The following is a 25,243-nucleotide window of genomic DNA, read 5'->3' as shown; positions in this document are numbered from 1 at the left end:
CATAGTCTCGCACGCACTAGCTATTCTACTTAAATTATAGACCAAGTCAAAAAGTCCTAAATACTACAATCTCCATATAGCAATCTAGTGATTTTGGTTTTATATTGTAAGCAATAATTAATGGGATATAGATAAGGGACCCATTATCGATCTTTTACTACGATTAAAGTGGCATGATGGGATGAAGAATGTTGTAGCATAGTAGTGCACACGTGCTAATGCCTAGTATAGTAGTATATGAAAGGAGGAGATGTGTATCAAACTTCTATTGATATTAATTAGACTCGAATGATAAATAAATAAATAAAAAAGTTTGGCTCCGCTCATCTTCAAAACATGAGTCATGTGATAAGAGTACAACAATAACCAAAAGTCCAAAACACACACATTTTTAATGTGTTGGATCAATAAATTGTCAGTAACATAGAATTATGAATTTGCACATATTTGGTCACCAGGAGACCGCTAAGATTAGACACCTGATGACCCAAGCACTATTCTGGTAACTTGACCACACTTATTGCAGCGATCGTCGCTGCAAAAACGTCTTCGTACATACCTGTACACTGTGGACCATCAAGTCCACAGTGCACGAGTATTTCTATATATGTAAACGTTTCGCTTCACGTAGTGTCATTTTCATACAATATTTTCGCATTCACGCATTCGTTTCATCATCAGGTATGTGTGTGTGTATATATATATTAAATTTTCAATATATATAGTAGGTGTATATATGTATGTTTTATTTAAATTTTTCATACTGTTTTTGCTTTCAAGTATATGTATATATGTTTAAATATAGTAAGTATATATATATATATACTAGTTATAATACTCGTACGATGTACGGATTGTTTAAATATATGTTTAAATATAGAAGTATAGTTATTGGTTATCTACCATGAACCAAAATAAAATGCACAGATGGATATCTACCATGAACCCGAAATTTCGTGGTGGTCGGATTGTTACAATAAGGGGACTGGATTGATAAAATAGGAGGTGTTTTGGTGGTGTCGTGGTGGCCGGATTCTTAGTAGCCGGAGTGGAGGGGGTGGATGCGTTTTTGAAATCTAAGATGAAAATGATGGAATGGATGGGGGATAGCTTTTATTCCGAAAATGGGTTCCATTTCACTTATTGCAGCGACCCTCGCTGTAATATGTGCATTTAAACCGGTCAAACCAATAAAGACATCGGTAGAATTTTTGCCGCTAGAGTTTTTGCAGCGACCCTCGCTGCAAAAACTGGGTGGTCAAAATACCAATTAACAAGGTCGTGATACGGGGCGCGTAAGATTATTCACTCAACACTCAACAGGATGAGTGGATGACAACCTTACTTGGTGACACTGTAACTTGATGGTTAACTAACAATGGGTGATCACATTCCATGAAATCTTCTTCGATGCAACAATTTGATAGCTTTTTCTCTTTTTAGGTTTTAGTGGATGGAGTGAATGAGGGTTGCGTCATCATTCTTCCCAAATTTTAGTTTGAAAATTTATACATTTGGCCAACGTAACCACGTATAACACTATCAGAGCCGGTCATGAAGATTTTGATACTTAGAGCTAAATGGTAGCAGAAAATATGCCCATGTCAAAAGCTATACATAATACAACACAAATATTTTAAGGGTTTAGAACATATTCAAACTAGACAGCTTATATTCCCATACTATTTTTTTTAATAGATAATAAGTTATAAATCTACAATATGATGAGTTAAACTTTGAATCGAAAGTACTACATACGAATCATCTAAAATGAGCTTTATGTGCAAAAACTTCAATTATTTTGTCATAACTTTTTACATTAGCTAAAACCTCCTTTCAATACTTAAAAATGTAAACTTTATTTGTAAATAAGACTTAAAAAACTTCATTTTCAACATTATTCGTCCCAATATTATTTTTATCAACACAAATTTAATTAGTATTACTTTCATGTCTAACAATATACTTACTTGATTAATACTCGGTCGGTGACCGGGTTACAAATAACCTTAACTTGCATCACATATTGCGAAAAGTATAAGTCTTATAGTAAATAAAGATGAAATTTATTGTGAAATCGAGCATAATGTCAAGATAAACTTTTTTAACTCTTATATATTTTGGGATAACATATTGAGTCTATCAATACTGATCCAACCCAAAACCAACGCGAAAAAACCCGGATTATATTTGCATACTTTGGACCCTTTAACCCGCCAAGCTGATTCTTTCGGGTTGGTTGACCTTTCGGATTAACAGGTCGACCTGTCAACCCGAAAATATTTTAAACTTATATAAATTTTTAAATAGGTCAACCCATCATGCCATATGACCCATGAACCCATAACTCGTTTGACCTAAAATCAATTCGGCAACCTACGAACCCACCAACCCATGTGACTTGTGTCAGCTAAAATAATCTAACAACCCACTTAACCCGTCGATCGATTTTTTGTGGATTGATGGGTTGGGTTTGGGTTAACGGATTGACATCTTTGGGTTGAGATTTTTATCGCGCTTTTCATATCGGGCTCGGGTCGATTATTTTCAACGCCCCTCCTCTAATTAACCCACCCTTGCCAATTTAGAAGCGGGACATGTTGGAATACCTCAAAGTCAAAGACCTTACCAATGGCTTATCAACCAAATTGGCAACCTATACTACACTTAGTGAAATTATCTACAACATAGTTTCTTAACCCTTAAAATAATTACATACCCCCTTAACATGAAGTACTTTTACATTTACCACCACGCCAGTACTACCGTCACCATTGTCGCCTCCACCACCCATCAAGTACTGGTTGTTGCCATTGTCACATCGTCACCGCTACCACTATTGTTGTCACATCACGTGGGTATGTATCTAGTATTTTCTTTAAATATTATATAATGTTTGTTTATTATCACTACAATAATAATAACCCATTTTTATTATGAAGTATAATGCACAAATTGTGTAAACTAACCACTTTTCTTTTCTATTTTTCAATATGTCACAATACCAGTCAATTCTAAACTATACTTTTTGAGTTTTTTTTTGTATTATTCCATTCTACACTTAATGTTTATATTATAAATTGGTATTTTATTATGAAACTTATATAAGTTAGTATTAGTTGAATTTGGTACATCAAAGACTAAAAAATGTTTGACATGGTTAAAAAAAATATAAGTATTTTAAATACCATAAATGGTTGCTATAACATCATATCATATGGACAAATATAAAAAGGATAAGTATCTTGGAATGTAACAAACTTTGAACGAATGTCTATAGTAAGAAATAACTAAAGTTGTGTGTATTGTATGTAAACAACTCGAAAATAATGTTTATTATATGTAAGAAAATGTATTCAACCAATTATAATAAGACAAGTGGCACCTCTATATGGTTGCCACGTATGTTTTGTTACATACAATAAACATTTTTTAAAGTTGTTTACATACAATACACACAACTTTAGTTATTTCCTACTATAGATATTCGTCCAAAGTTTGTTACATTCCAGGATACTTATCCCAATATAAAAATATATGAATGTTATAACACAATACATTCTTTATCTTAGATGCTTGAAAATATTGATGAATTGAAATGAGAAGAAAAGATTTACATTTTTTATGATGGCATGTAATACATCGTTTACGTATTTATAAAAATATGAGTTATTAATTACGTTTTTTTTACTTTCCTTAATGAAACTTAAAAATTGTTTTCATTTCGTTTCTATATGTATAAATTTAGATTGGAAATGTTTACCAACCAGAAAATCTTGGCATGTATAAAACCACATGTTTGACCTTTTTTTTTATTCAAAGGTGTCGATATTTTTTTCCCAGTCTTCTTTAAGTTGTATTTCTATACTAAAACCTTACCATGTTTGTTTATGATATTTATAGTAATTTGAATTTAAATGGTTAAGATTACACATTTTATTTATTTTGAATGGTTTAGATCAAAAGTATAGATTAATTTTTTCTCTATGCTCTACCAACAATATATATATATATATATATATATATATATATATATATATATATATATATATATATAATTTACATATCATTGTACATACTATATAAAAGCTAAAAATTAAAGAGATATTATAAGTTAAATAGATATCACTTAAAAAGAACCCTACAAATGTCGTTTGTTTGGGCTATTGCAAAAACAAAAAATTCGGTGGCAGCATATATTTTATATACCTTCGTATTATCATGTATAGGTTTGTACGTGAAGGATGATCGATGATTAATGATACAAGATATTAAGTGAAAGCTTGAAGGAATATTGATCTGATACGACTATGAAAAAGAAAAAGATGGGAAGTAGAAACGCTCAAATTTGGATATCTGTGTATTATTTGTTAAAGTGAAAAGCGTTGTGTTATCTTTAATATATGAGCCTAGCACATATACAATAGTTTGGGCTAAAAACTTGTCGCCCCCAATCTGTATGTTGTTATGGGCTTAAGCCCAGGCTATCCATAGCCAGGGGCCCAGGGCCGACACTGTACCACATAAATAAAGGTGTAATAACATTAGAGGTGCAAATACCAGTTAACCGGTTCCGGTTATTTTTTTTAATAACCGAAACCGGTTATTTTTTCTAAAAAAATAACCGGTTTCTATATGAAAAAACCCCAACCGATGAAACCGATCAATTTCGGTTAATAAAAAACCGCTTAACCGGTAGTGGTTAACCTATTTTCGGTTTTTTTTTAACCGGCCACTATAAACTCCTCCGACTCTTCCTTTTATCATTAACCAATCTCATCCCTCATTTCTCCAACCACAAAACCTGACTTCCATTTCTTATCCTCTGGCTCATCCAATTAAGTCCTCTACTCCTTATCATGCTCAATTGTACATCAAATCTACTATATCTATTATTATACATATTATTTTTATCATTATTAATATATCTATCTCTATCAGAATCATCATCATCATCAGATGAAATAAGTAAGGCTTCTTTACCTTGCGATATGATCTTCTACGTCGTTTTGATTACATAAGTTCCGACGTCTGGCAGCAAGTATTGATGACGGCGGTAAGTATTGATCTGAATTCCTTCAAATCACGACGGCAAGTATTGATCTAAAGAAATCCATAAAAATCTTTTATAATATATATATATATATATATATATATATATATATATATATATTTGTTGTTGGGTGCATCATCTGGACTTTTCTAGTTTTCTTTTACTTTTTTATATATTATATATAGGTTAACCGGTTATTATTTTGTAAAATAACCGGTTATAGGTTAACCGGTTAAAGATCGGTTTTTGTTTTGAAAGTAAGGATCGGTTAGGAACTGACGGTTAATGGTAACCTATAACTGGTTTGTACGGATTCGGTCCCTAACCGGTTAGGCTTAGGTTCGGTTAAGTTAACCGGTTTTTTTGTGCATCTCTAAATAACATTATTAACTTTCACAAATGACATGTGAATAGGTTTGTAATAACACTTAACTATCTCATATGAGACGTGGACCAGGTGTAATAACACCTTAACTATCACATATGACACGTGAAGCATGTGTAATAACAATTTCAACTATCAACTTATGACACATAAACGGAGTTTAAAAACACTTTCAACTATCAAATTATGACACATAAACGGAGTGTAATAACACTTTTAACTGTCGCATATGACATGTGAACTAGGTGTAATAACACTTTTAACCAATCAAATATGACACGTGAACCAGGTGTAATAACACTTTTAACTATCAATTATGACACATAAACAAAGTGTAATAACACTTTTAACTATTACACGTGGCAAGTGAACCATTTGTAATAACACTTTTAGCTATTAAATATGACAAGTGAACAAGGTGTAATAACGTACTTTTAACTATCACATGCATATGACACGTGAAGAACGTGCAATAACACTTTTAGCTATCATACTTGACACGTGAATGAGGTATAATAACACTTCTAACTATCACATATGACCCATAAACGAGATGTAATAACACTTTTAACTGTCACATATGTGCCGTAAACAATGTGTAATAACACTTTTAAGTATCACATATGACACGTGAACAAGATGTAATAACACTTTTAACTATCACATATGACACGTGAAGCAGGTGTAATAACACTTTTAACTATCGCATATGACATATGAACCAGATGTAATAACACTTTTAACTATCACTTATGACATGAGAACGAGGTCTAATAACACTTTTAACTATTATATATGACAAGTGAACAACAAAGTGTAATAACGCTTTCAACTAATACATATGAGTATATGACACGTGAAGAGATTGTAACACAACTTTTAACTGGACACCAAAAATAAGCCAAATAGTATAATTAAAACAAAAACTCCATAATTATTAGAATTTGACATTTCTCAAAAAAATATATACATATATTATGTTTAACTGTTAAATCATGAAAAGCAAAACTCCATTCTCTGATAAGGGTGATGCTTGTGACCTTCTTCATGAATCATGACCATATTCACTCATTTTAATTCAGCCATGAGCCATGAGCTTCCTGATTCAACCTCCAAGTATGACACAATTCAAAATTCGGTACTAATGAGGTAAAAAACCAAAATACCGGTACGGTTTCGATTTTCATAAGTGGTTTTCGGTTTTGATTCTAGTCAGTTTCTGGACGGTTCAGTATGGTTCCGCATACCATCCCTGCTTTACATTAAAATCATAAAAGTAGGATATGAATTAGTAGACCAATTGGATTCGTTTGGGGGATGTGTAACTGTGTAAGGATCTAGAACATGACGTTGATACATTTTAAAGACTCATTTTGGTCATTTGAATGCACGAAGAACGCACTCGAAAATAATATTCATGAAAAAGACCAAATAAGGAAATCAAAACAATCACCAACTCAAGTGTTTTACATTCACAATATCCATGAACAAATATGCAAACATATGAATAAAAAATATCAAATAATTTGAGACATCAAAAAGAATTTTATAGTATTAAAACTCAGAAGTTAATTTGACCAATTCATACATCATACGTCCAACTCTATAACGTGACCAATAATACAAAAACCAAGATCCATCCATCAACCAACTATCTTTTCGTCAAACAAAACCACCATGAACCACCATCATCCACCACCACCACCAACGCCAACCATCCTCCACCTCCAAACCACCAACCAAATCATCCACCATACAACCACCACCATCTTCTCCACGCGCCGTGACACCCTCATCTTCCTCGTCCTTTCTTGGCTTCTACTTTCGATTCGCGCTAACATTGAAACCGCCACTCATTCCCTTATTTCCTTCATTGATAATGACCCATCCGTACAAACCCTCATTTCAAGAATTCAACTTCCACCAAACCCACCACCACCACCACCACCATCAACCACCTATAATCTCCGGCAGCGGCAGCGGCACCGTCCTTTTCTGCAGCTCACCCGTGTCGGAACCCTAGATGATGATTTCTTTTCCGGCGATGAAGAACTTGATCACCGCTTCTTTGGTGGTAACTTTATAAAGCCACAATTAAATGCTACTCTACTTATACTTGATTCCTTTGATCCCCAATTTGGTTTTTCTAATTTTGTATCAGATAATGGAATTAGGGTTTTAGAAACTGTTAAGTCCAGTGCTAAAATGTCTTTTAAAACAATCAAGATTGTTGAAAAACTAGAAAATATTAGTGGGTCTGTGCGAAATGATGATGGGCTGTCACAGAATGAAACCGATTTCGATTTTTTGTTAAAAAGGTTTGATCTTGACCATCAAGATGCGAGTACATTGGTGTATCTTGTTGGGGGATTGGCTGCTGCATATGGGTTTATGATTCTTGGGTTTGTTGCTACTCATTCTTGGGTTCATGGGGTTGTGTTTGTGTTAGTAGTGAACGGTTATTTGAAGAGTTACAAGTCGTTTGTTAAGACGTTTTGGAACGGTGCGAATTTAGGGATGAAAAGATTGTGTGGATTTATTGTAATGAGATGGGTGGTTAGGGATGCATTGACTCAGTTGTTGGGTGTTTGGTATTTTGGAGAGATAGAGGATCAATATTCGTTGTTTAAGATTTTTGTTAGGTTGAAGTTTATCCCGTATTCGAATGTTACTCCTTGGATAAAAGGGTTTGATAAGGAGATTTATGGTTTTATGTTATCATGGTTTTTGATGGATATGCTTTTGTCCTTTGTTTTTGCGGTGGATGCTTGTGTGGTTATGGTGGATTCAAGAAAATCCGGAAAGGAAGTTATTAAAGAAGGGTGGCATTTGTTGACGGTAATGATTCATCCTGCGATAAATCTCAAGTGTTTAGAAGGTATCGTTTGTGGGTCATTTGCAAGACACGTACTTACATATATTTTTGGGAAGGTGTTTACTTCCATTGTCCAATCTTTTATGGAAGTGTACTTTATTGTCGCATGGATGTTTTATTACTTCTCCGTGAAATCCATGGATGCTAGATCTAGTGGAGTACCATTTGGTCAAAAAGAGCTTGAAACGATGCTAGAAGATGATAGATGATGTGGATTCCTGCAGAAAATGCACTATGAAGTGGTAATCTTTTTATTCATATTTTTGCCTTCTTAAATCTGTGTCAATTAGCATTACAAGTGCTAGATGATATGAACTAGATGCTTTTGTATAGTATGTGCATATTTCTCCAGATGAAATTGTTGTTATGCTTTTCTTCTAGGAATTACATGATGGCTTACAATTGAATACATGTACTTTTTTCTACCACTTTAGACTTGTAAGATAAAGAGCAACATCTACGTTGTCATTATAGTTTTAAAGACTTGATATATGGTCTTTGTATTTCAGTTTTTGAACATTTTAGTTCTAGTTACATTGAGAAAAATGTGTTGCAGTCACAACACGGCCAAATTTGATCAAAATTACTGGACTTTAATGGTGTATTTGTGTTATGGTTATTAGTTTCCCCGATAGCAGTACTAGAAAAACAAGCTCAGAATTTGATCAGTGTCTTCATCTTCAGCTATGAATTCCTCAAAAACGGGTGTTATTTATCTTGTAACAAAGCTGCATACTATACACTAACATTCATTTTTTTTCATAAAATTTACTTGAATTCTAAATGCAAAAGGTGAATCTTCTATCCCTTGCGCAATGAACCATATTGAGGGAAATGTACTCAAGACAGGATTTGATCAGAACAGCAGACTTTGATGGTTTGATGATCGATTTAGTATTGTTATTACTTATTAGTTCCCTAAACACTGGTACTAAAAATTGAAGGTCAAAGTTTGGTCATTGACTCCTCATCTAATTTAGTATATTCTTCAAAACTTGGTATTCATTTATCTTGCATTAACCATGCATACTTCACACTAATTTCAATTCTTTTAGTAAAATCCGCTCAAGCTTTAATGTTAGAAGGTGAATCTTTAATCCCTTGCACAATGAATCACACTAAGGAAAACGTACTCATGGCAAGGGATATAGAGCTGGCAATCAGTAGTGAAGTCGTATTCTTCTCGAGCTTGATCCAACAATTCGATGAACATAGGATTTTTTAGCAGTTTCACATTGATGACAAACCTGCTTTTGTTTTCACCAACATAGACTACCAAATGACCCTTTGGGACATCTCTTGGAATGTAGTCTTCATCCTCATCTTTATGCATGGACGATGATAATTTCCATGAGCACCATGTTTCACAGCTTACACCTCCATTATTAGGCTGCCTCCTTCTAGGCCATGCTTTCAGAATCTTCACTTGCATCATCGTTATACGTTTATGTATGGATATTTAGATTTGCTTCTCAGAGTGTGTGTGTGTGAGAGAGAGAGAGAGAGAGAGAGAAAAAAGAAGGGGGGGGGGGGGGGGGGGGGATATGTTGGTGGTAGGCAACTTGGAGAGATCTATATTCTATATATAGGGTCTGTCTGTCTTATGTATAGATGTTTAAGAGCTCAGTCTTATACTTAATATACACACATAAATAACACATAACTACATGGGATATGTATTCTGCCTACTTTCATATCTTCGTTATAGATACGCGTTCTCTGTTTGCTGTTAAAACATCTGCTCAATATTCAGTACTATGACGCATGCATCACATGGGGTTTTGGACTTTTTGAATGGTGGTGAATCGATGTCCGCTATAATTGATTAAGACATCATATTGGAGTGATGGAGAGGGAAAGATTACACAATAATAATGTGGCCACTGAAAATGATTGAAAGTTGATGAGCACTTAGCTTGAGTATAGATCCCTTCAAAATCTGGGAATGTGAATATTGTTTGAGTGGTCAGTGGCTCATTTCACCAAAGTCATAGACAACTTTGGTTTTGTTTTTTAGGCCCCCCTTTTTGGCATAAAAGTGATCATAATTCATTAATTCGAATACGCCCCGTTTTACTTGTAGATTTATTTGCAATGACTGATGACAATTATAGAGTAAGTTTATGACTTTAAAAGCAGAAAGTATAATATACATGGAAAAGGAGTAAACTCTATTAGGTGGATACTTTCCCTCTGAGGCTCAAAGTGCAGGGTACCCGGCTACATATGATTGTCATTGCTTGTGTTTTCCTTCTTAAACGTGTTTCAGTTATATTATTGTATAACCAATTGAAGAAACTAACTGGGTTGGATCAGTGGTTGGAGCTCATGCCTTCAGAAACAGAGGTCATGGGTTCGATCCTCATGCCCAGCAAGGCTGGAGGTCCTTTTCTACCTATTGTAGAACCTGGAAGCAGCCTCTCTACCTTTGGTAGGGGTAAGGCTGTCTACATATCAACTCCCCCATACACCGTCGAAGACGGTATTGGGACCCAAAACCCGTGGAAGACGGCTTTGGGAGTTACTTTCTATTGTATAACCAATTGAATGGATGTTATTGCCACTTTAAAGTTAGGAATTACAGTACGCCTGACAAGGAAATATATGTACTTCATTTTCTTTTATTTCAAGGTTGGTGAATTATATCATCTGTATTTATATGCTCATCGTTTTATAGTTAGATTTGCACTTTTTGGTCTCTTTGTACTTCACTAGCTAAACCAATTTGGTCATGGTTTCGATAACACTGCACCACAGTCAGCATCTGCCCTAAAATCTGTCATTAGACTTTGATGGCTTTTGATCATCAATTTTCTATTGTAATTAGTTTCCTCTACCTATGGTGCTAAAAAAACAAGGCCGAGATCAATGACTCCATCTATAATCAAGAATCCTTGAGAAAAAAGTGGGCTTTATTTATCTTGCAATAAGTGATTGTGCTACATCAGATATTGTTTTCAAGTCTTTTATCAAAATCCACTCAAAATTCAAAGGCAGGAAGTGAATCTTATATCCTTTGCACATCGAAGCACACCGAGGAAAATATCCTCATGGCAGGGGATATATAGTCTGGATTCAGTGGTGAAGCCGTACTCTTCTTGAGCTTGATCCAACAGCGCACTGAACAAATGGTTTTTTAACAGCTTCACATTGATGACAAACCTGCTCTGGTTTTCACCTACATAGACTGCCAAATGACCCTTTGGGACATCCCTTGGAATATAGTTTTTTTCTTCATCATCTTCATGCATTGATGATGATTTCCGTCTGATAATCCATGGGCGCCGCTTTTCATACCTGAACCATGGTACAACTCCAGTGGTATGCATCCTTTTTCTAAGCCATGCTTTTAGATTCTCCCCCTGCAACATTTTTATATCTTTATGTATATGTATATATTATATTATGTATCTATAAGTATATGTATGTGTGCTTTTAGCAAGGGCTGTGTGTTTGAGAGAGAGAAAGAAAGAGAGGAATTTTTTGCTGGCAGACAATTGGAGCTATTTGTTTATAGTGTTAAGATGATAAGGAGCTCATATCATATGTATCATATCAGTATATCATATATATACATATATTTATATGAGTGAGAGAGAGAGAGAGGAGATGGAGATGATGGAAGCCATGGGCAGTTGGGCATTTTAAAAAATGTGAACTGGTTTGTGTATCAGTTCGAATTTGCTTTAAAGAGACTTCATTTACTTTGCTTGTTTAATCAAAATTAAACACATCTGTACGATATTGTACGAACATGTATATTGCATGATTAAAAGAACTTCTAGATGGTAAAGCAATGGACGTTTGAGAAATAAAAATGTGTGCGCATACATAGAAATCCTAAAATAAATACCTAAAAGAAGTGAGAATTGCATTTCACTTCTGCCAAACTTCATATCTACGTTTAAGATTTTTTGGTTTATATGTTTTATGATTTGTCTCGATAGTCACTGACACGCTGCACGCAATCACATGGAGTTTTGGTATTGCGAGTCAAAGTTCGCATTATTAATCAAGACATCAAGACATCAAGATGATGTGACCAAACTACCAAAAGGTTGTGGTAGGAGAGTTTGGAAATGATTTGACCACTTTGGTTGGGAGAGTATTGATGCTATCTAAAATAGGCAATGTGAAGCATATGTTTGGGTGGAAAGTGGCACATATGATCAAAATGATTGAGAACATGCCTACTTTCTAAAATAATAAGACTGATGTAAATCTACTTCTATCTATATAGATTAGAAAAGTCATGATTACATTATCATGAACTTTCATGTAATCAAACTTCAGAAGCATGACTTTGATCCAAAAATAGAAAAGAAAAAAAACTTTTAAGTAGATATTAGAAGAGTAGTGATATTCGTACCACAGTTTTTGATAAATTTATCACATTGTACAGGTTATACAGCTCATTGTACAAGCATTTAATGCACCACTGTGGTAGATTTATCAAAAGTGGTGGTACATGTATCACATTCCATATTAGAAAGCCATACATGCGAAATCTATTTTCAGAACTATCCTTTTCAAATTTCAATATAAAATTTCATCTTTGTTTTTGTAACCGTGGATTAAGGGAATTCAAAGGCTTACAATTGGGCTATCTAGGAAGCATTTTGGCCCAATGCCAAATTTTGTTCAAACGATTTTGTATTACATTCTTGTTTCGTTTTTTCTTTTCATCTTATCTGTTCCAAAACTACCTTTTAGTTCCTCTTTTGATCTTTTAAATATGATTCATTCATTTTTTTTTTTTTTTGGTAATAACCAATTAAGCATCCATTAAGAAAGATTAAAGGCCTACAATTGGAAAATCTAGGACCCAATGCCAAATTCTGTTCAAACAGTATTGTATAATTGTATTACATTGTTGCTTAGTTTTTTTCATTGCAAATTTAGACATCTAAGGTGTAATACAATAGAATGCCTTAAGTGTTTTCATACATCAAATATGTTTTCTTTTCAGTTTTACCATATAGAGAAAATATATAGAATAAGGATTAAGATTGCAGCAGGAGACATATATAATGATCGATGATAATATTCTTATATGTTTCATTACAAACATTAAACCTCTGATATATATGTATGCGTATAACTTAAAGGAAAAGGGCTATGATCAGTTGTCTAAATTATTATTTGTAAACTTCCTCAAGTATTTTCTGGCAATTGACCCGCTAGCACCCCGAGGATAAAATCCTCCAGGGACGTGTTCGTTCCCACTTCCATACACGATACGAAGTATTTCCTCTGGTGTACGACCATATGACAGCGAGTTTGTATCAGCAATCAGTAGATTTCCCGTTATTTTTCCTTCAACACTTTGGTAAGCCGGGATAACAAGGCCTTCGTCTTTTAGGCCAGCACGAGCCAAGTTGTTTCGTAACCGTGAGATTCTGTTGGTGAACTCAGCTACTGTGATGCGATATGGCATTACTCGAACTGATGCAAGTTTGTAAAGAAGGGTCCTCAGAACTGCATCCTGGCCCGCTTCTACTCCCAGAAGACCGGCTACAAGCTGGTAATTAATATAACAAATAGTGATATATAAACATATTGGCAGTAGATAAATAAACATATTGCAAATTTTAGTGCTCAAAGTATCAAATAACACCAATAGATATGGAAAGCAAATTGAAACACAGATACCGGTATAAATAATTATAAACCTTTTTGGCTCTAGGAGATATAAGTTTTGGATTTGCGCCAACGTAGCCGGTGAGGCCAACATAAGGGATCATATAGGAGGCGAGCATGTAGTTGATATTGTTGGCATAGGGATTAAAAGGTGGAAACAAAGGCCTTCCAAATGCTTTGTTCATTGCTGTTGCAAATGCTTGTACTGTCAGATTCAACAATGGCCTTGGAAATCCTGGTATTGCCCTCTTTATAGCTCTGATATGTATATATATATATAAAATAAAAAGAAAATATTATCAACAAATCAAGAAAAGTATAACAAACTGTCACGGGTTTGTAACTAGTTTCATGTTTATAAAGATGTTCGTGGCGTATCATTTGGTATATTCATTTCTCTGCAACTGAATGCTTATTTTGTTATGAAAATCAAGATTGTGATATTTGCACACAAGAAAGAAAATGAATAGAAGATTTAAAAAGGACCTGATGTGACCAACTTCTTGAAAAGCGAATTGAGTGATGATATTTCTGAAGCCAGGAGTAAGTTTAGCCATCCTTGCACCAATGGGTGGTGGTCCAGCACCGGTCAGATTTGGTTGGATGGAATCCAAACCCCTGCCCATGGACCCATATAAGAAAAACTCGGCTTCTAGGTATTCTAGATTTAAAGCAAACTCGATAAGGTCTCTATCGGATATAGGTAACTTTGGTATTGGAACTGGGATGGTATTAGGGTCAGGGTCAGGGTCCGGTGACACGAAGGGCAAGAGGAAGAGGAGGAAAAGGAATGCAGTTGTCATCATTGGGCCGACGGTGGTGGCAGGAGCAGATGGTATGCCTCAAGTTTAAGAAGCTTTTTTGTTAGCTTTATCATATCTAATTTGGTCAGTTGGTTTTATAGGAGTTGAAGTAAAGTGTGTCCAAGAAATGATGCAGCAAAAGATGGAGGCAGTTTGGCCCTTTGGTGGATTGCATGAAGAAGTTGATGCAGAATACAGTATGAGCACAGGTTACAAATGTTTCTTTAATTACAAAATACTTTGTTAAATCAATATGGATCATTGGAAATTGAATAACTTAGGAATTACCGTACTAGTTATGATAACATATAGAAGTAAACTTTTGACTTTCCTCCAGATGACAAAACATAAAACGCTATAAACATGACCTCAAATTAAGCTTGTTAGTTTTGCAGCCCAACATTGAAGTAATATGTATAAGCCCATTGATTGATGCTTGTTTGTTGAGTTGTTCTTGTAAATTTTCATTAATAAACCAAATAAGGATATAGATTATCTGGGTCCGGATTGTTTGGGTTCAGTATCAAGTATCACAATTTGACCGAATAATCGGCTATTGATTTTTAAAACAGAAACTTAAAAAATAAAGTGAAAAAGAGAAAAAAAAAAGAATCATATAAGAGTGAAGTACAAAAATTGTCCCATGGTGGTTCCAAAATACTACTAGTATCCCTAAAGCAAAAAGTGCAACTATTTCATCTTTTGTGGTGGGTTTTTCGTCTAATTCCTTTATTTATCTATGAAGAAAGGGACTTTTGAATCTTTAGTTAGATAAATGGATGATGATATTTTATCAAATTTCATGCCCATCATACCATAGGGACCACACACATAATGATCAATGGATCATAATATAGAGGGAAGTGGTGGTGATGGGTTTTTGTATACATATCTTTTGATTTGGGTACAAAAGTAAACAAGTGTTTTTGGATTATGTACATATATGTCTTTCAGTTTTTAGTATTACCATCAATCTATAGTAGCTTAACATATCAATCTATCACATGCATTATTGGTTGTGAACTTGTGATAAGTTGAGTAATAGTTAGATCAGATTGGCAAATCAGGTAAACTCAGGGCCGGAATCGCAGATAGCTAGAGTAGTTTTTAAGCAACAGATATATATTAAGGTTGTAGTAGAAGTATCAATCGTTACATTTATTTATGTTTCATCATCGATATTAAACAATAAAAATTAAATAAAAACCAATTCATTTGTTCCAAATTCAGGAGTTCCTGGAATGCAGATATTGTCTAGCAATTGTCCCATTAGCACCACAAGGAAAAAAGCCACCAGGAACTTGTTCTTTACCAGTTTGATAAACTATGCGTAGTACTTCTCTTGGTGTTCGACCATATGACAATGAGCTTCTATTCCCAGCCAGTATGTTTCCTGTTACCTTCCCTTCAGCTCCTAAGTAAACCGGGACTATCAAGCCTTCATCTTTTAGACCCGCACGTCCTAACCTGTTTCGTAACTCTGAAATCCTGACAGTAAATTCAGCTACTGTGATCCCATATGGGATTACTCTTTGTGCTTTTCTTTCATACAGAAGGGTTCTGATAACTGCATCTTGACCTGATTCTATTCCCAAAAGACCCGCTAAAAGCTGCATATGACATTTAATGTAATAAAATTAATAAACTAACTAACAATTCCTTTATTCCTAAGTTATTGCATAAAAACCAGTAGTACCTTTTTAGCAGTAGGACTTAGAAGTTTTGGATTTGTACCAACATAACCAGTGAGACCGACATAAGGGATGACGTAGGATGCTATCAGATAATTGATGCTGTTTGCATACGGATTGAAAATCGGATATAAGGGTCTTTCAAATGCATTGTTTATAACTGCTGCAAATGCTTCTGCACTTAAATTCAACAATGGCCTTGCAAATCCTCCTACCTTTCTTTTTATTGCCCTGCATTGCAATTTTATATCTATACACGTTACGTTCTCCATTAGAACTCACATTAGCTAGTATGAACTTAACAAGGATGGATCGACTAACTACTTACCTGACATGACCAACTTCTTGATAACCAAACTGGGCGATGATATCTCTAACTAGAGGACTAAGATTAGCCTTTTTTACACCAATGGGTGGTGGTCCACCACCAGTAAGGTTTGGTTGGATTGCATCCAAACCCTTACCTATGGATCCATATAAGTAGAACTCTGCTTCCAAATATTCTAAATTTAACGGAAACTCCAGTAGACGTCTATCAGATTCAGGCAGCCACACTTTTGAAGTACTGGCCACGGATGACAACAAGAGGAGGGAGACGAACAAGCGGAAGAAGGTTGTAATTGGTACCATGAATCGAGTGATTATGGCTAGCTTAATTATGTTGTCTTTTTGCTTTTATTTTGGCTTAATTATGATATGATCATCAGTATCTGGTTTGATCACTCTATATGCATGCTTTTTATAGGCAGCAAGTTGTGTGTGTTTGAGAAGTTACACTACGTACACCATTAATATAATTAGCGTGTTCTCATTGAAGATTACAACTTTTTCTTTTAGCAAATAATTAGTTCTAATATTGTAATTGGTACCTAGTAGTAGTTGCATTGTCTAAAACAAGTGACTCGATTTTGAGATATATATCGTTGACAATTAATGGCTAATCAAATAACTGTTTTTATTTAGTAACAAGACGTGTAAGTACAACTTTTTAATAATGAAGAAAGAAACTTTATCTATATATGCGTGTATCTTTACTACTGCACGCATCTTTTAATTTCCACAAACCATTGCTTAATAAATAAATGTGTTTATTATTAGAAAAACTAATTCTAAAAGAAAGAGTGCAGTTGGTAAATGGTACCACTAGAAAAAATGCTACTAATAAATTGGTTGGTCCTTACCTTTCATTCTTCTTTTAACAAAAGGTAGTAGTAGTTAGTTCTATTCTAACTCACTCACCGGCTGTATTTGGTACTAGTTTCTAGGATGTATGTTTGTTCGGAGCTTAATTTATTTAATACAAAAGGCTTTTTTTTAACGATGAGTCGAGAATCGACTTTTTGACTAGCCAAGCACAAGACTCGTGCCCACTAATAGACATGGCAATATGGCGGAGATTATCACATCATAGTTCCAACATATAACCCTACCCTACTTCGAGATGCAGAGTAGTAAAGCTTGAAATAAAGAGAATAGGCCAAAAATAATGAAACCGAGAAATACACTACAAAAAGTAGGGGTGTTCACGGTCCAAGAATCGGACCGAACCGGACATGTATAGGACCGAACCGAGAACCGTTTTTTCAAAAACGTAGAACCGAGGACCGGACCGATGTCTTCGGTTCGGTTCATGCTCGGTTCATAGTCGGTTTTCGGGTTTGGAAGTTTGGACCGAGGACCGAGTGTTAGGCTTTAATTTTTGTGTCATGTTTGTTTAATTTCTATTCCTTAATCACATGTTGCGTTACTTTTATGTGATCGATTCATTGTTTCATTGCCACAGAAGTATACAACTAGTCGATATGTACGTGTTATAGCATTTGTGTATTGAATATTGTTAGTGTGATATAAAGTTTTACATTGACCATAATTTGATCGTGTCTGTCTACTGATGTCCGATTTTCAATGTCAATATTAATAAGATATAGGCATAAGTATTTACATTTAGGTTTAATGTAAAGTCTATAACTCGAAGAACTAACTAATGAAGATTTCTTGTAGAAAATCACGTTCATTAATATTTATTTAGGATATTTAAGCTAAATAAAAGGAATGTATATTAAATCAAAGGAAGATAGAATAATAGAATCCTAAAATAACTAAAATTCCATCACTTTTCTCGGGTCTTCGGTCTACCATGTTTTTTTCGGTTTTAACCCGGACCGAACCGAGAACCAATTGGCATAATATATGGGGACCGTGGACCGTACCGTGACTTTCGGTTCCACTCGGTTTCGGTCCAACTTCGGTTCGGTTTCTCGGTTTTGTCGGTTTGAACCGCGTTATGAACACCCCTAACAAAAACTTGCCAGGGGCCGAAACTCATGAGCCGGGGCCCATGCCCCTCAGAAACTTCATCCTTGCTTGTAAATATGTCAAATTAATATTAAGTTTTTGCTAAAACAATGTATGATTTAAATAAAATAAGATTCTTTAAAGTCTTTGCTAAATTGACATTATAATAATAACAATAATCATGTTTATTAACAATGTCTTTTTGTCATTTACTGCACGTTTAGTATATATATAATACGTGTCTTATATTAATCAAAAAACAATTTTGGTGGAGTGGTTGAGGCTTATACCTTTGGCGTTGGAGGTGCCGGTTTTGAAACCCTCCTAAAACTTTTTATTTGCCCGTTTTCTTTTTTAAAAGTTTTTTCATTTTGCCCCCCTCCTCTTTCCCGTTTTTCTTTCCAGCCCTTTCTCATTTGTTTTTTTATTCTTTCTACCCCTAAAATTATATAATTTTCTTTTTTTTTATCACAATATTTAAAAAAAATAAAATAAAATTTAACATTTATTTTTTATACATTGTCTACACTTAATATTTTTTTCCTTTTATACTGTGTTTTTATTTTTTGTTTGTTTTTACATCTTTTTTCAAACCTTTGATTTTTTAAAATTGTTTTTTTTGTTTTAGTTTTGTAAACAATTTGTTTTATTTTATAATTTATGTTTTAATTGTATTTAATTGTTTTTATATTTCTTTTGGTAGATTTTTTTAACCTTTTTTTTTCCTCTCGGCTGATATTTTTGCATTGCCCTTAAATATATATATTTTTAGTTTCCCGCGACATCACGCATCCATAATTATTGCATCCCGCAACGCGAGCGATGAATATCCTTGTTCTCTAAATTCTATGAGAAACTATTCCATAAGAATCACCTATAAATTCGTGCTAGTAATTATGAATTGATTGTTTTTAAGATATAATATAATTATATAATAATACTATAGCACTTACCAAGTGGGAATAGAACTTAGTAAAAGTCAGAGTTAAAAAAGGACTAAGTCACTAAGGTAATAAATCCGGCGTTCAACATCACCGTTACCCGTTGACGAAGCCTGATGCATGTAATGAAGCCCAAGCCCATTTTCTTAATGTAGGCTCATAGAAAATTTTGACTATTTAACGATTAGTTGTTTTTGTTTTGAATTATGTTTGATTAAAATGGATAAGTGACATATGTTACTAAGTAATCTTGATAAACATCCTTTTAATTATAAACGATAACATTTGACAAAACTAAAGATGAGATTGACAATTATAGTTAAAAAAAAAATGATTAAAATGCTTAAAATTTAGGTTTAAAAGTATGTCTAATAAGAAAGAATTGACACATGATAAAATCAATGATAATAATTAAGAAAAAAAATATAAAATCCGTGTATCAAAAATTAAATGGATTAAATATATTTTTAAACACATGAAGCATATCTATTATTACTATAGTTAATAATTTCACATGTGAGTTGTAAAAAGATTTTTTAATTATATGTAAGAAAAGCAAATCATCTTTTATTAAAAAGAATACAATAAGTTGATAGAGGTAGATGAATTACCGGATCTTAGGGGCAAGGGTGTAGTGCCAAATCCTTAGCAAATTGGCACGTTTTTAACCAATCACGCGACATAATGTGGTTTTGCAAAATCATTGCCAATCCTTGCAAAAAACTAGCCAAAAGTTGTGGTGTAGTGCCAAATTTTGCCAATTCTTGCCAAAACTTACCGGTATAACTTGCCAAAACTTTAAAGGAAAAAGACAAAAAAAAAAAAAAACTTGTCGATAACACTCCCAACATTCACTAGCATCGGCTAAAACTAACCGATGTAGCTTACCAAAACTAGCCAATGCATATGCTATAGTCTTGTCAAACTGCCGAAACTAACCGATGCTTTTTGTCGATACTTTTTGCCGACCACATCTCTTCTCCTTATCCATTTGGGTAATTTATGGTATTCTACAACAGATTTAAGTTGTCTTTTTATCGGTGAAAAACATGAAGGTACCGAATTACTACTACCTGCCTCCCTCACTCAACAACACCACCAAAAAGATCACCAAGAAAATGGGAACCCAAACCCACCAGCATCCATAATCACCAAAACCCCATCGCCAGTTCGCCACCATGCCCCACCAACCGCCGCCGCCGCTACTCCACCGCCAAAACACCACCACCCAAATCCTCCACCACACCACCACCACCATCTTCTCCACGCGCCACCACCTCTTGGTCTTCCTCTTCGTTTCGCAGCTTGTATTTTCTTTTCACATTCAAGTTGAAACCATCCTACAATTCCTCACTGAATACATCGATAATAATCCTTCAATTAAAACCCATTTTCATCAATTCAAAACCCCACCAAAACCCATCAATCATTATCATCCCGACCCATTTCCCTCTTTCTTTGATGACCCACTAAAATGGGCATTTCACAGAGTCTCAAATGACCCACAACCCAAACCCGAATTAAATGCCACCATTTTGGCCCTTTCCAGCTTTGTTTCAGAAAATGGGCCTAGGGTTTCTGAATATATACATTCTGTTACTGCTTTGTCTTTCAGAGTTACTGAGGATAAAAACACTGTGAGTAAAAAAAATCAAGATTTTTTTACTATATGGTTAATTGTTACTGTTTTCTTGGCTTCATATGGGGTAGCAGTTTTTGGGTTTCTTGTTACACATTCTATGGTTAATGGGATTATATTTGTGATGATAATGATTCACTTCTTGAAGAAAAAATGGCCATTAGGAAAGATATTTAGGGATGGGTTGGATCTTGGTATGGATAGATTGTGTTGGTTGTATGCATTGAGATTGGTATTAATGACTGGATTAACTCAACTTTTGGGTCTTTGTTTTTTTGGAAATTTTTACGACCCATATACGCATTTCAAGATTTTTGTTAGGTTGAAGTTTATGCCGATTACCAGCGTTAGATATTGGGTAGAAGGGTTAGAAAGGGATAGTTATGGTTTTCTGTTTACTTGGCTTATGTTGGACATGTATATGTCTTTATATTTTTCTGTTGATGCTTGTGTGGCTATTGCGGATTCAAAAAAGAACGGCTTGGAAGTTATTAAAGAAGGGTATCGTTTGATGTCATTGATGGATAATCCTGCTACTAATCTCAATTTGTTACAAAATTTTGTCTGCGGGTTATATGTTAGAAGCATACTTGCAGACGTTTTTGGACCCGTATTTGCTGTTGTCATTCAATCTTGTATGGAGGCGTATTTTTTGGTGGCGTGGATGATGTATTACTTGTGTGTCAAGTCAATGGATGCTAATTCTAGAGGAGTGCCTTTTGGTCAAAGAGAGCTTGAAGCCATGCTAGTTGATGGTGGACAGGTAAATGATAATTGATGTGGATATTTGCGAATTGAAGTGGTAGTATTCCAGTGTTTTCTATATTGAATGAGTTGCAAGTTTTTAGTTAGCAATAGGATTGGTAGATGATACGAGCTCAAAGCTTTGTAAAGTTGTGTTTTGGATGGATGTTTACACAATCTGACTGTTAGGAATCATGGCTTTATGCCTCACTATGAGATGGATGTTACTTCAATATGAGATTGGTTAAGAAATGAAACAGATACATCTATATTTTGGTCATTGTGGGTTTAGAATGTTACTAGTTAATCATTTAACTTTAGTTTATGTACAATTTGGTTTCGGTTTTCTTAATAATTGTGCCATAAGAATCGCTGAATGCTCAAAGTTTGACGGAATTAGTGGACTTACATGGTTTGATAGAGAGGACAGGCTTTCAGGCTTACTCGGGCCTTGAGGTGTGCTTTTGAAAGTAATTACAACCTAGTTCTTATTTCGGGCTCTAGTGAGTGCAGGGCTAGGACTTGGGGAACCAGGTCTTTTTTGGGCCGGGCCTAGGACCTTTTTTGGCACAAGCCCGTTTCTGCGCCTCCACACCATTCAAAAAAGTGTTAATAGGACTCTGAAACTCAAAGTGGATTTTGTTTTTAAGTGTCTATGCAATTTCAACAACATTAAATTTTACATAACTTCCATTTGCATCTAGTTTCTTTACTGGAAATAATGTCCTACTTAATGTTGATGTCTACTGAGAGATCATTATGGATAAACTGGTAATATTCATCAATGACTCCATCTTTAACTATGAATCCTTTAAAAAATGGGGTTCATTTATCTTGCAATAATGCTGCAATCTGTACATTAATCTTCAAATCTTGCAGTGAAATCCACTCAAAATTCAAAGGCAGAAAGTGGATTGTCGATCATTTGCACATTGAACCACACTGAGGAAAATGTCCTCATGGCATGGGATATAGAGTCTTGAATCAGCAGCGAAATCATATTCTTCTTGAGCTTGATCTAGTAAGGCATTGAACAAAGGGTTCTTTAGTAGTTTCACATTGATTACAAACCTGCTTTGGTTTTCACCTACATAAACTACCAAATGACCCTTTGGGACATCCCTTGGTATGCAGTCTTCTTCACCGTCTTCATGATTGGATGACGATATCCAGCAGAATCCCCATGTTTCACATCTTAACCACGGTACAATTCCATTCGTATGTCTCTTTTTCTTCAACCATGCTTTCACAATCTTCACGTGCATCATCTTTATATGTATATGAGCTTCTGGGGGGGTGGGTGAGAGAGAGAGAGAAAGATGGAGATTGTGTTGATGGCAAGGAACTAGGAGGGATTTATATAGTGTATTAATTAAAGAGCCTGTATATAATATATCAATATACATACATATATTTATATGTGTGTGTGTGTGTGTGAATTTTCTTTAAAGGGGCTTTTCTAAATCGTGTTGAATCGAAATTATAAATTTGTACGATAGGGTACAATAATGTACGAACATGTATATTGCATGATTAAAAGTAGTTCTATAGTGTAACGGAATGAACACGCACCTTACGTTAAAGGCATGTGTGTTACTTTCCTAAAATAACACTTAAACAACGGGGATCTATCTTTCGCCTATGTGTTTGAAGAAATTTTATTTTATTTTCTGTTATTTTTGTCGATGAAGCATCTGCTCGATATCAACTAATAAACTGTATGTGTCACATGAGAATTTGGTATTGTAAGTCAAGGCAGCACAACTTATTATGACATCAACATGGAGTGATTGAGAGTAAAAGAGATTTGAGAAAACGATTGTGCTTAGGTGAGTTTGAAAGTGTTTGAGCACTTTGGTTAGGGGTATTGATCACCTCCACATTTGTTATTGTTAATCATGTCTGTTGTTCGACTAGAAAATGTCCCATTTCACCAAAGATGATGGTGCTTTTTGTTTCCCTTGTATTATATGGTTTTGATGTGTATTAAATTACAATCATGTTAGCTATATATACAACAATTGTAAACTTTTGATGAATGATTCTAGTCAAGGTTATTGTGGTGTTAACTTTAAAAACAGAAAGCATTAGATGCCATTGTTGATGGTGATAGAGATGCCATATATACAAGGAAAATGATTAAACTCCACCAAGTGGATGCATCCCCCCCATGGAACCTGACTACATAAAACAACCCATTGGATCTATATCAAATCATTCCCTGCCCCAGTATTCACTAGTGGTGGGGATGCCCTCATCTCATTTTTTTTAGAAAAAGGATGCTCACATTTCCTTATTTGAATCAAAACTTAAAGTAACCATTTTCTGTTTTGTAACCTACTAAAGGAAAATCTCAAATAACCAAAATTCCAATTGAATACATGTATAGTCTTGGTTATAAACTTAATAAGAGTTCTCGACATGTCAACCTGTACATGTATAATCTTTTAGTCAAGTTGGATACCTTCGGTTAACTTAAACAAGAAAAATCTTCTTCGTTTATTGGTTTTGGAAAATCTTTTAGTTGGTTGGTCAAAGATCATTGTTATTTGTCCATATGTTAAGATTTTCAAAAGCTTCGAGGAAAAATGATTTGTTAATTGAATGCTGGAGATCGGGACGCTCAAAACGCCATTCTTTCGAATCTTTTAATCTTCTGACATTACATATGTTGACAGTACAATGATAGTTATGGTACTGAATTCAATGTAGAATATACAATTGTATCAGATGAGATTGGTTGATTAGGATTTTAGGACGTAGACGAATACATTGGATATACTTTCGTTCCAATATGGCAAATTACAACTATACTAAAGAATTACAACTATACTAAAGCACAGTTGCTCAGAGGTGACTCAACAGTAATACAAGACTAGACGATTGCTTTAGGCCCTCAAATTTTTAAGGCCTCAATATTCTGTATATTAGACTTAATGTTTGGATTTAGGACTAAATATCATTATACAATTTACAGTGCAGTAACGCCTTTTTAGTTTTTGTATCAACATCTACATCTTTTTTATTACTAGTAGTTGAATAACAAAAGTCGAGCTATTTTTTTTTGTTACTTTAATTTATATTGTAATGGATTAGGCCTCCAAAATTGATTTCGTTTGAGACCTTTACAAACCTTGAGTCTCGTACTACTGTTGAGCCACCTCTGAGCAACAAAAA

The 25,243-nt window shown here is 34.4% G+C and overlaps 6 protein-coding genes across 6 annotated transcripts; 3 read left to right on the top strand and 3 right to left on the bottom strand.

Moving 5' to 3' along the window:
- Positions 1-7,115: 7,115 nt before the first annotated feature.
- On the top strand, positions 7,116-8,522 carry LOC122595248. The gene has a single exon (XM_043767587.1). It carries the CDS (start codon positions 7,116-7,118, stop codon positions 8,520-8,522), a length of 1,407 nt encoding a protein of 468 aa, XP_043623522.1.
- Positions 8,523-9,406: 884 nt separating this feature from the next.
- LOC122595238 (auxin-responsive protein SAUR50-like) lies at positions 9,407-9,748 on the bottom strand. Its single transcript, XM_043767575.1, has one exon. It carries the CDS (start codon positions 9,746-9,748, stop codon positions 9,407-9,409), a length of 342 nt encoding a protein of 113 aa, XP_043623510.1.
- A 4,670-nt stretch (positions 9,749-14,418) lies between these two features.
- LOC122585944 lies at positions 14,419-15,085 on the top strand. Its single transcript, XM_043758059.1, has 2 exons — positions 14,419-14,788; positions 14,858-15,085. The coding sequence occupies exons 1-2, from the start codon at positions 14,476-14,478 to the stop codon at positions 15,001-15,003; spliced, it is 459 nt and encodes a 152-aa protein (XP_043613994.1). The 5' UTR covers positions 14,419-14,475; the 3' UTR covers positions 15,004-15,085.
- Positions 15,086-15,892: 807 nt separating this feature from the next.
- On the bottom strand, positions 15,893-17,136 carry LOC122585768 (desiccation-related protein PCC13-62-like). The gene is made up of 3 exons (XM_043757891.1): positions 16,776-17,136; positions 16,453-16,678; positions 15,893-16,366 (listed from the first exon to the last, which is right to left on the bottom strand). Exons 1-3 carry the CDS (start codon positions 17,075-17,077, stop codon positions 15,983-15,985), a joined length of 912 nt encoding a protein of 303 aa, XP_043613826.1. The 5' UTR covers positions 17,078-17,136; the 3' UTR covers positions 15,893-15,982.
- A 3,640-nt stretch (positions 17,137-20,776) lies between these two features.
- On the top strand, positions 20,777-24,105 carry LOC122580485. The gene is made up of 2 exons (XM_043752764.1): positions 20,777-22,085; positions 22,946-24,105. The coding sequence occupies exons 1-2, from the start codon at positions 20,862-20,864 to the stop codon at positions 22,946-22,948; spliced, it is 1,227 nt and encodes a 408-aa protein (XP_043608699.1). The 5' UTR covers positions 20,777-20,861; the 3' UTR covers positions 22,949-24,105.
- On the bottom strand, positions 22,949-23,334 carry LOC122580495 (auxin-induced protein 15A-like). Its single transcript, XM_043752775.1, has one exon. The coding sequence runs from the start codon at positions 23,332-23,334 to the stop codon at positions 22,963-22,965; it is 372 nt and encodes a 123-aa protein (XP_043608710.1). The 3' UTR covers positions 22,949-22,962.
- Positions 24,106-25,243: the final 1,138 nt, after the last annotated feature.

The sequence above is a fragment of the Erigeron canadensis genome, chromosome 1, assembly GCF_010389155.1.
Source record: "Erigeron canadensis isolate Cc75 chromosome 1, C_canadensis_v1, whole genome shotgun sequence".
Lineage (NCBI taxonomy): Eukaryota > Viridiplantae > Streptophyta > Magnoliopsida > Asterales > Asteraceae > Erigeron > Erigeron canadensis.
The sequence above is the reverse complement of the archived record's forward strand: the minus strand, read 5'-3'. Positions and strand labels throughout refer to the sequence as shown.

Excerpts from the sequence above, each read along its gene's own strand:
- LOC122595248 (XM_043767587.1), top strand. The coding sequence starts at position 7,116 with ATGAACCACCATCATCCACCACCACCACCAACGCCAACCATCCTCCAC.
- LOC122595238 (XM_043767575.1), bottom strand. The coding sequence starts at position 9,748 with ATGATGCAAGTGAAGATTCTGAAAGCATGGCCTAGAAGGAGGCAGCCT.
- LOC122585944 (XM_043758059.1), top strand. The coding sequence starts at position 14,476 with ATGATATTTCTGAAGCCAGGAGTAAGTTTAGCCATCCTTGCACCAATG. Across the intron at positions 14,789-14,857 it reads GGTGGTGGCAGGAGCAGATG|GAGTTGAAGTAAAGTGTGTC; the intron begins GTATGCCTCAAG and ends TTGGTTTTATAG.
- LOC122585768 (XM_043757891.1), bottom strand. The coding sequence starts at position 17,077 with ATGGTACCAATTACAACCTTCTTCCGCTTGTTCGTCTCCCTCCTCTTG. Across the intron at positions 16,679-16,775 it reads CAAGAAGTTGGTCATGTCAG|GGCAATAAAAAGAAAGGTAG; the intron begins GTAAGTAGTTAG and ends ATTGCAATGCAG. Across the intron at positions 16,367-16,452 it reads TAAGTCCTACTGCTAAAAAG|CTTTTAGCGGGTCTTTTGGG; the intron begins GTACTACTGGTT and ends TGTCATATGCAG.
- LOC122580485 (XM_043752764.1), top strand. The coding sequence starts at position 20,862 with ATGCCCCACCAACCGCCGCCGCCGCTACTCCACCGCCAAAACACCACC.
- LOC122580495 (XM_043752775.1), bottom strand. The coding sequence starts at position 23,334 with ATGATGCACGTGAAGATTGTGAAAGCATGGTTGAAGAAAAAGAGACAT.